The sequence below is a fragment of the Mustela lutreola genome, assembly GCF_030435805.1.
Source record: "Mustela lutreola isolate mMusLut2 chromosome 5 unlocalized genomic scaffold, mMusLut2.pri SUPER_5_unloc_1, whole genome shotgun sequence".
Classification (NCBI taxonomy): Eukaryota; Metazoa; Chordata; class Mammalia; order Carnivora; family Mustelidae; genus Mustela; species Mustela lutreola.
Window position 1 is genome coordinate 3,642 of NW_026709258.1, and position 11,558 is coordinate 15,199.

An 11,558-nucleotide genomic window follows, 5' to 3' on the forward strand; every position below is an offset into this window, starting at 1 on the left:
GAACAATGCAAAAGGCAAGGGAAGCAAGGGCAAAAATGAACTATTGGGATTTCATCAAGATCAAAAGCTTTTGCACAGCAAAGGAAACAGTTAACAAAATCAAAAGACAACTGACAGAATGGGAGAAGATATTTGCAAACGACATATCAGATAAAGGACTAGTGTCCAGAATCTATAAAGAACTTAGCAAACTCAACACCCAAAGAACAAATAATCCAATCAAGAAATGGGCAGAGGACATGAACAGACATTTCTGCAAAGAAGACATCCAGATGGCCAACAGACACATGAAAATGTGCTCCATATCACTCGGCATCAGGGAAATACAAATCAAAACCACAATGAGATATCACCTCACACCAGTCAGAATGGCTAAAATCAACAAGTCAGGAAATGACAGATGCTGGCGAGGATGCGGAGAAATGGGAACCCTCCTACACTGTCGGTGGGAATGCAAGCTGGTGCAGCCACTCTGGAAAACAGCATGGAGGTTCCTCAAAATGTTGAAAATAGAACTGCCCTATGACCCAGCAATTGCACTATTGGGTATTTACCCTAAAGATACAAACGTAGTGATCCAAAGGGGCACGTGCACCCGAATGTTTATAGCAGCAATGTCCACAATAGCCAAACTATGGAAAGAACCTAGATGTCCATCTACAGATGAATGGATAAAGAAGATGTGGTATATATACACAATGGAATACTATGCAGCCATCAAAAGAAATGAAATCTTGCCATTTGCGACAACATGGATGGAACTAGAGTGTATCATGCTTAGGAAAATAAGTCAAGCAGAGAAAGACAACTATCATATGATCTCCCTGATATGAGGAAGTGGTGATGCAACATGGGGGCTTATGTGGGTAGGAGAAGAATCAATGAAACAAAATGGGATGGGAGGGAGACAAACCATAAGTGACTCTTAATCTCACAATACCTACTGAGGGTTCCTGGGGGGAGGGGGATTGGGAGAAGGGGGGTGGGTTTATGCACATTGGGGAGGGTGTGTTCTTTGGTGAGTGCTGTGAAGTGTGTAAACCTGGTGATTCACAGACCTGTACCCCTGGGGATAAAAATATATGTTTATTAAAAAAAAAAAAAAGGAATCTTTCTGCCCTTCAACAGACGAATGGATAAGGAAAATGTGGTCCATATACACTATGGAATATTATGCCTCCATCAGAAAGGATGAATATCCAACTTTTGTAGCAACATGCATGGGACTGGAAAAGATTATGCTGAGTGAAATAAGTCAAGCAGAGAGAGTCAATTATCATATGGTTTCACTTACTTGTGGAGCATAACAAATATCATGGAGTACATGGGGAGTTGGAGAGGAGAAGGGATTTGGGGGAAATTGGAAGGGGAGGTGAACCATGAGAGACTATGGACTCTGAAAAACAATCTGAGGGGAATGAAGAGGTGGGGGGGTGGGAGGTTGGGGTACCAGGTGGTGGGTATTATAGAGGGCACAGATTGCATGGAGCACTGGGTGTGGTGCAAAAATATTGAATACTGTTATGGTGAAAATAAATATATTTAATTAATTAAAAAAAATAATACCAATAATAATAGTAACTGGCATAGATAAGTCACAAGTCAACCATGAGACGAAATTTTCTGAGTTTTAATTAGATCTAGATATTCAGGAAACAATTTTTATGTTTTGATATATTGGAAAATACTAGAACTGTTATGTGAATGACAGCGTCAGTATGGTGGTTTCCATTTTCATTTCTACATGAAAAATAATATTTTTCATTGAGAAAATCTTAGCAAAAATGAGTTCACTTGACATTTATGGGAAAAAATAAATAGTAAAAAAAGACAAGTTTTGCACATTTTTAAAGATTTATTTATTTTCAGAGAGCGAGAGAAAGAGAGAGTAAAAGTAGAAGAGGGACAGAGAGAGACAGAAAGAGAAAGAGAGAAGCAGACTCTCTGCTGAGTGAAGATCTTGTTTCAAGGCTCAGTTCCATAAGTTTGATATCATGACTTGAGCCAAAACTAAGGTTCCAATGCTTTTAAGTAAGTCAGTAAGGAGCCATGACAAGTCTTGTAATTACATATATATTTGCAACACATATTTTTTCCAGACATGAGTAATATTTCTCTTCTAATTTTAGTCCTTCCACTCTTAGCATAAAATAATTTAGTTACTATACACTGATGAATGGATTTATAACCACGTGTTGGGTAAATATGAAAAGAGCTATGTCTATATTTTTACAAAGCAAAGTCTCTGAATCACTCTTCTCAGGGCCCCTATCACCTCCTTATTTCTCAGGCTGTAGATGATGGGGTTGAGCATTGGGGTCAGGATGGTGTAGAAGACAGCCAGAACCTTGTCCTCTGTTGGAGATCGGAAGGATCTTGGGCGTAGATAAGTATAAGCAAAAGGCACATAGTATAAAGTGACCACAGTGAGGTGGGTGCTACAGGTAGAATAGGTTTTCTTCCTTCCTTCTGTTGACCGCATGTGGCAGATTGCAAGGAGAACACGGCCATAGGAAGATGCAATGCAAATGAAAGGAAACACAAGAAAGAGTGTGGTGCTCACAAACACTGTGTACTCATAGGCCCAGGTGTCCATGCAGGCTAGAGTCAACATGGCAGGGACATCACAAAAGAAATGGTTGATGGTCCTGGATTGACAATAAGGTATATGGAGGGCATATATAGTGTGGGCACAGGAGTTGACTGAGCCCATTAACCAAGATCCTGTTATCATCAACACACACACTCTTTTGTTCATACGAATGGAATAATGAAGAGGAAAACAAATAGCCACATAACGATCATAGGCCATACATATCAGGAGCAATGCTTCTGCACCTCCTAAAGTCAAGAACAAGAAGCTCTGAACACCACACCCAATAATGGAGATAGTTTTGTTTCCAAACACAAAATTGGAAACCATCTTGGGGACGATGGTGGAAATGTAGTTTAGGTCAATGAGAGAGAGCTGACTGAGTAATAAATACATGGGTGTGTGGAGATGTGTGTCTAGGAAGATGAGGAGAATCATAGACAGGTTGCCAAACAGAGCAATTAGAAAAATAAGAATGACGACAATAAAGAGGAATAGGCCAATTCTTGTTGGCGGGAACAACCCCAATAAGATGAAATCAGTTGATGTTTGAGTATAATTTCCATGGGGCATTGATAGGATCTTCCTAAAAGCAGACATAAAAATAAGTCAAATGTAGAACAAAAAGCACATTTTAACGTATAGTTTTAAACATACTGTGTATTATTTAAAATGTTACAACTCTTTTTAATTGCCTTGGTTTTTAAATTTTTTATTTATTTATTTGACAGACAGATCACAAGTAGGCAGAGAGACAGGCAGAGAGAGAGAGGAGGAAGCAGACTCCCCACTGAGCAGAAAGCCCGATGTGGGGCTTAATCCCAAGACCCTGGGATCATGACTGGAGCTGAAGGCAGAGGCTTTAACCCACTGAGCCACCCAGGTGCCCCTAAAATGTTACAACTCTTAAGTTAATGATTAAACTTTTCAATATTGGAAAAATGTATATATATATATATGTACATATATTTATTTATTTATTTATTTTTTCTCCATCCAACTTAAGTAGAGCCTTGAAGCATCCTTCTGGAGCAGGAGGAATGGGACTGTCCTGGACGGATGCCACTGAAGATGAGAAAGATGAGAGACTAAGGTCTCTTCAGAGGATACAAATTAGCACTTTATGGACTATATATATATAGTCCATCATATATATATATATATATATATATATATATATATACACACACACACACGGAAACAAATTACCACTTTATGGGTTATATATATATATATCCGTATACAATATACATAAAGAGATACAAAGGATCCATATATATATATATATATATATATCCATATATATATGGATACATATATATATGGATACAAATTAGCACTTTATGGACTATATATATATATATATAAAAATATATATAAATATATATAAAGTCTTTAGTGTATATATATATATACATTCTATATATATATATAAATATATATAAAGTCTTTATATATATACACTTTTAGCACTTTATAGACTCTCTCTCTATATATATATATATAAATATATATATAAAGTCTTTAGTGTATATAAATATATATAGAGAGAGAGTCCATAAAGTGCTAATTTGTATCCAAATTAAGTACTAAAGTACTAAATTAATATACTAAAGACTTTATAGATATTAAATAAATATACATAAAATAAAGTACTAAATTAAGTACTAAAGACTTTATATATATATATATATATATATATATAGTTCATAAAGTGGTAATGGACTATAGACTTTATATATATATGAAGTCTATAGTATATATATATGTATATATATATAGTCCATAAAGTGGACTATATATATGTATATATGGACTATAATGGACTATATATGGACTGTATATATATATATATATATATATATATGGACTTTATATATATATGGACTTTATATATATATGGATTTTATATATATAAAGTCCATATATATATATATAGTCCATAATTTGCTAATTTGTATCCCTATATATATATGTATCATATACATATAGATAGATCCTTTGTATCTCTTTGTATATATTGTATATGGATATATATATATATATATATAGCCCATAAAGTACTAATTTGTTTCCATATGTGTGTGTGTATATATATATATGTGTGTGTGTGTGTATATATATTTCCACAAGTATTGTGGAAATCAGATATTTGTTCAAAATATATGAATAGAATATCAATGTGTGTGTGTATATGTGTGTGTATATATATATATATATATATATATATATATATAGTTACTTTAAGGAAAGTGTTTATGATTCATAAAGAACCACTTTTCCTTTATATCTAAGACTTACTTCTAAACATGCAACAGTCTCTCATCTTCTGTTGAGAAATATTTCCTTCTTGAGTCCTCTTTTCACTAGTAACAGCTAATCAAACATCTTTGAAGTTAGGTAACATAAAACTCATCTGTTCTGAAATCTTGAATCAATCCTTATTCCCAAGTACCATTTATAGCAAATCATTTTCTTCTGCCTTCTCAACCAATTTCTGAATGATGCAGTTCAAATAGACCCATCAACTAAACACTGATACACCATACTCATGATAGGGTTCATAAATCTGCCTAATTTCTTCCAAATAGAATATTTGATATCTCTCTGCTTCTCTAACACTTATATGATATAAACTATTCTATGGTGCTTTATCTTACTCATTTTTTTCCTTTATTTTCTTTTTCTTTTTTTTTTTCTTTTTTTTTTTTGTATTTAAAACGTTCTAATTCTAGATAGGTATGTGAATTTTATCACATGTATGTAACCTCTGCCTCTTAAATGTCAAATATCATCACGAAAAAAACAATGTATAAGTCTAAATAGAACAGGTGTCAAAGGCAGAATGGGAAATAAAATAGATCAGGACCCTTTGAATGGAATGGTCAGTCACTTAATAGGAGGAAAAGAAAATAAGATCATAACTCTCATGGAGGTGGGAAGAGTATTTCTTCACTGACATCATATGTGAACAAACTCTATGCATTATACAGTATTTTATCTTAAATTTTATTCTAGAGCCAAATGATACCAGGCTTTTAAGGAATTCTCCCACAAGAAACAGGAATAGTCATATATATGTGTACATAAACACAGACATATTCACAAACTTACACTCATTCACAAATATAAAATGAGCCAAAATGTTCGGGAAAATGCAATAAAAAATTTTTAATAGGATTTGTGTGTTCAAAGAATTATGAAATGCTATTAATTCACCATATAAATACCACTAGATAAATAAAAAATGAGTATAAAAGAAAGTCTATTGCAAATAAATATAAATATAAACATATGGAAAATAATAAAGTGAATGGCTTTTATTTATTTACTTTTAGACAGAGAGCATGCACTAGTTGGGGGGAGGGGTTGAGGGAAAGGAAGAGGGAAAGAGCAGCAGACTCCCTGCCGAGTAGGGAGCCTGACATGGGGCTCCACCTCAAGACCTTGAGATCATAACCTGAGTTGAAACCAAGAGATGGACTCCTAACCAACAGAGCCACACATCCATGCTGTGGACTAAATAAAAAATTTAAAGACATGTGGAGAAAAAATATCTACCATTGTTAAAAGAAAACAACAGCAAATCATAAAATATGTTCATTTTTAAAAGTTTGGAGAACTGGAGAATTAATATGCAGGAACATATGTATGCCTATTGTCATTCTTAGAAATATATATACCAAAATAATGATGGAGTTAAGAAAAAATCTTGCCTGGGTGGCTCAGTGGGTTGAGCCTCTGTGTTCGGCTCAGGTCATGATCCCAAAGTCATGGGATCAGGTCCTGCATTGGGCTCTCTGCTCAGCAGGGAGCTTGCTTCCTCCTCTCTCTCTCTCTGCCTACTTGTGATCTCTGTCTGTCAAGTAAATAAATAAAATCTTAAAAAAAGAAAACATCTTGCAATAAAATATATTTTTTATTTTGCAATATTTCTATTGCAGGATGTTTTCTTAGCAATTCTAAATGTCTCCTTGAAAACCTTTGCTAAAGATTCTCAATATTACCTATAAACATATGATCCTAAAAATGTCTTGAAAGAGATAATAATAACAATGATGAGAAATAAGAGCAAGGAGATTGTATTCTATATATAGAAATAGTAACTAAAATATGACATTTTATAAAAATTTATATTTTTTGTATCTCAGCAATATATACTAGAAGATGGAACAGTGCTGCCAATCTTGCCATTCTAAACACAATATGGGATGTCACTATTTTGAAAGGATGTGGAAAGGGAAAATGATTTGGATGTAATTATACATGAGGGGTTATTTCTCCATCCACAATGGCTGGAGTGATGAGTCAATAGGTGGTATTTGATATTTAGAACTTACTTATTAAAAATAAACACATTGGTGGAAAATACAGGTAAATAGAAACAAAAAGTGATAAAATAATGTGAAATATTGTCCTTGTAGATCAGAAAGAGTGGGTAATGGGATCATACCCACGAGGTGTTGAGATCATGTTCTTACCTAATTTGAGTAAAATACTAAAGTAATACAAAAACTGGTACAGTAAAATGTAACTCACAATATCATTGACAAGTCAACCATCATTCTTCTCAATGTTGAAAACTGAAAGCTTTTCCTCTAAAATAAAAAACAAAGCAAGAATGCCACTGTGTAACTTCTAATCAACATTATAATGGAAATACAGCCAGATCCTTTAGGCAAAAATCAAAACAAAACAAAATAATTAAAATTGGACATGAAGAAGTAAAACTATCTTCGTTCACAAACAACATCAGCTTATAGGTAGAAAATTTTAGAGTCCACAAAAATATGCTGGAACTAATAAATTTAGCAGCGTTTCAGGACAAAAAAAAAAAAAAAAACACCCACATTTGTACTTCTATATAGAAATAAAGTACATTCATAAGAATAATTTTAAAAAGTGTAAATTACATTTACAATGCCATCCAAAACCATAATAACTTGGAAATAATCTTAAGAAGGGGAAGAAATTTATGCAATGAAATTCACAAAACATCACTGAAAAAATAGAAGAGACCAATAATTGAATAGAAACATCCCGTGTTCATGGCTTGCTAAACTTGATATTGTTAAGAGGCCAATGTTACCATAAACAAACTACAGATTTAGTGAATACACAATAGAATTACAGATATATATAGAATCTGGAATAGAATACAAGGAATATATACATATATATATATATATATATATATATACATATACATATATATATATATATACATATATATATATATACCTATTCTATGTACATAGATATATATGTGTATATATATATATATATATATATATATATATAATCTCAAGGTACCCTGAATAGCCAAAATAATCTAATGAAACAATTGGAAAATTCACTTTTTCTGACCAAAAACTTACTTTAAAAAGCTATGACAATAAAAAAAAGTACTATAAGCATAAACACAGACACAAACCAATAAAATAGATACATCAGAAGAAATATTCCACATATGATTTTCTCAAGTCTCCAAATATTTATGTGTGAATGTCTTCTCAAAAAATTATGCAGAAAAACAAGAATGAATATGAAAACTCCCTTAAAACAAGATAAAATTATTTTAGTGTCAACAGTTTACTTATTTGAGCACATTCTATTTTCTCAGATAGACTGACTATGCTATATTTTTACATGACCCCAGCACAGCCACACACATTACCTGATAAAAATATTGTCTCAAAACCTCTAAATAAAATTCAGTTCATGTTATATTCCCAATACAAAGTGTCTATACCGAGGAGATTTTGCTTGCAAAGGCACACCCATATTATCTCGTGTGTAATTTGTATTGTAGATGTCCATATTCTGAATAATGAGTGAAATCTTCCAAATAATGCCAAAGTTCCATATGAATTACATATTCTTGTCTCTTGAATTCAATGTGCATCAGTGTGTTTTCACACCTTTTCCCCCATGTTTATATTTAGAGTAGGATGTTAAATATTGAAAAAGCCTAATTTTACTGATTCATAAATTTATTGAACATATTCTTTTTAAAATTATTTCTCATTATTAAAAATAAAGAAACAAAATCATAGATTTATGGAGTGAGTTATTCAAGTCCAGAAGTGATAAAGTGATAGAGTTGGAATATGACCTCTCAACCTAGATAATACAGAATTTTCCACTAAAGCATGATTTTTTATGCCATACATGCTCTACACTTTTGATCAAAAGTATGTACAAAGAAAAATCATTCATGGTTACACAACAAGGCTGATCATTTACACAGGTTCAGAAAAGATCTGGATTTACCTAAGATGCTTCCTTAATTTGGCTTTCATGGGAGAGATGTAAGAAATCTCTGATTAGAATTCTAAGAGCATAATGCTCAAAACACTTTCCACGATGTTTCACAAAAATCTGACTTCATTACTTTTTCTCAAGATCTTAGTAATAGTCTAAAATTCTCTATCTTCCCCAAGGACTTTCTTTATTGACCTAGAGGCCTGAGAAATGAGTAAACCAAGTTACCGGGTCAGCTTTCCAAGAAGGGCTTTGAATGCATTAACTACACTAAGTGAATCATAATTCCAGAAAAAAATGGCTGATCATGTGTGCATGTCTACAGTAGTAATTATTTTTAAAAGAATTTTTGTGTATAACTCTAAGTTATGTAAATTTACAGCATTTTAAATGGTTTTTGTAGAATCAGAATCAGATGATTCAGAAGAGGGTCCTATGTGTTCTAGATAAGGGTAAATACCCACAATATTCTTTCCTGGGTTTCTATATGAGGTTTCACATCTATTTATTGTTTTCCAATGGATTCTACTGAACAGACAAAGAGTATATAGCTCTCATTACTTTAGCGAATTGGGAATTTTGATAATAGCATTTAATTTTCGAGTAATGTGTATGTTCACTTTTAAAAAGAACCATACAATTTTAGGGTATAAAGAGATCTGGAACACAGTGAATATTTGTGTAGATGCATGTATGTGTGATTCCAATCCATATAATTCCATAAATTTCCACATTGGTGAAATAGTAATAATAGATAAGTAAGTAATTCTATAGGCAGGTATTTTCAAAGATAGACACTAATTACAAGAATTGTCTTTCAAAATGTGCTTTTCAGTGAGAATGGGTTTACTTTTGTTCATTCTATCAGTGCACTGGAGAAACTAGGTTTAAACTAGATGTAATTCTATCTCATCTACTTAAAAGAAATATGAGATTGCATTAAAGAATTCATCTATTAGAGCCTCTACATTGCATGTAGAACAAATATAAAGAAACATGGGATATTACAAGTAATCTTTGAGATAAGACATAATAAAAATGTACTGAATATTTTGCTATAAATTATCACTGAAGAGTAGCTGTAATATTCAGCAACTTATCATAATCATTGTCATCACAATGTTTTGTTTTCACTTCAGTTTTCATCCACTACGCTCATATGATGAAATTTTTAAATTATTTCCATATGTTATTCACTAAAACTCTGCAAGATACTTAGTTCAGATATTATTGTTTTTCACTGGAAATGTGTTCATGTGTATGAAAGTAAAATATAAATAAATGCTGCTGTTACAAACATAAATGGATCATTTTCACTTAGTTTGTGTTTAAAACACCAAATAGATTACCAAAACTAAATATACACATGCCATTAGACCTTTTCTTTTTTTTTTTTTTTTAACCTTTACTACATACAGGTTTTCCTTGGTCTCTGAAAATAGAGCACTTGAAAAAAGCTTCCATATGCTGAAAGTGCATGAACTGAAGAAGCAGTTACCACTAATTTTTATGAAAAACTGTTCAGGGGTTCCTGGGTGGCTCAGTGAGTTAAAGCCTCTGCCTTCAGTTCAGATCATGATCCCAGGGTCCTGGGATCGAGCCCCGCATTGGGCTCTCTGCTCAGCGGGGAGCCTACTTCCTCCTCTCTCTCTGTCTGCCTCTCTGCCTACTTGTGATCTCTGTCAAATAAATAAATAAAAATTAAAAAAAAAAACCTGTTCATTTTACTCAACTCAAAAAATAACCTCTCCTGGGATTTTCAGATACCTTAGAACACATTTGCTGATATGAGTTTAAAATAAATTATGTAAACAGAAGCTCATGCATACAGTTCAAAGCCATGCAGGATGTATGCTGAGATTTTTAATGTAGTTCTTAGGGAAGTTCCTTGTCAGTGTCACATTCACTGCTCTGCGTGCATGTTGCTTTTCTTATGGCTTGCTGCCAAACACACACTGAATGTCAATTTCAACTTTCATAATTTTTTAACGTGAAAATCTTTTTATATTCTTTTGGGTTGGCATGAACAGTAATGAAGTAAGTCTTTTGAAAAGCAAATTGGCATAACAGAATTTTTTTAAAAAAGGAAATACCTCACCTCAGCGACGCTGCCCTCTGGAACGACCCCTGACCAGCCGGGGTCACGTTCGGGAGACAGAACCATGAAGCGCTCGGCGGCCGCTTGGCTCTTGATCGGGCTCAGCCTCGGTGTCCCCCAGTTCTGCAAAGGGTCCTTCTAGCTGGAATAAGAATCAAATTGACATGAGGGGAGGAGTCAAGATGGCGGAGAAGTAGCAAGCTGAGACTGCTTCAGCTAGCCGGAGATCAGCTAGATAGCTTATCTAAAGATTGCAAACACCTGAAAATCCATCGGCAGATCGAAGAGAAGAAGAACAGCAATTCTGGAAACAGAAAAACAACCACTTTCTGAAAGGTAGGACCGGCGGAGAAGTGAATCCAAAGCGACGGGAAGATAGACCCCGGGGGGAGGGGCCGGCTCCCGGCAAGCGGCGGAGCAACCGCGCACAAAATCAGGTCTTTTAAAAGTCTGCTCCGCGGAGGGACATCGCTCCAGAGGCTAAACCGGGGCGAAGCCCACGCGGGGTCAGCGTGGCCTCAGGTCCCGCAGGGTCACAGAAGGATCGGGGGTGTCTGAGTGTCGCAGAGCTTGCGGGTATTGGAACGGGAAAGCCGGCTACAG

At 34.0% G+C, this 11,558-nt stretch overlaps 1 protein-coding gene across 1 annotated transcript; it reads right to left on the minus strand.

The window, feature by feature from the left end:
* Positions 1-2,221: 2,221 nt before the first annotated feature.
* LOC131822530 (olfactory receptor 2L3-like) lies at positions 2,222-11,021 on the minus strand. Its single transcript, XM_059158830.1, has 2 exons — positions 10,951-11,021; positions 2,222-3,179 (listed from the first exon to the last, which is right to left on the minus strand). The coding sequence occupies exons 1-2, from the start codon at positions 11,019-11,021 to the stop codon at positions 2,222-2,224; spliced, it is 1,029 nt and encodes a 342-aa protein (XP_059014813.1).
* Positions 11,022-11,558: the final 537 nt, after the last annotated feature.

Coding starts and splice junctions, on each gene's coding strand:
- LOC131822530 (XM_059158830.1), bottom strand. CDS start 11,021: ATGGTTCTGTCTCCCGAACGTGACCCCGGCTGGTCAGGGGTCGTTCCA. Junction 3,180..10,950: donor GGCAGCGTCGCTGAGGTGAG/GTATTTCCTTTT, acceptor GTCTGCTTTTAG/GAAGATCCTATCAATGCCCC.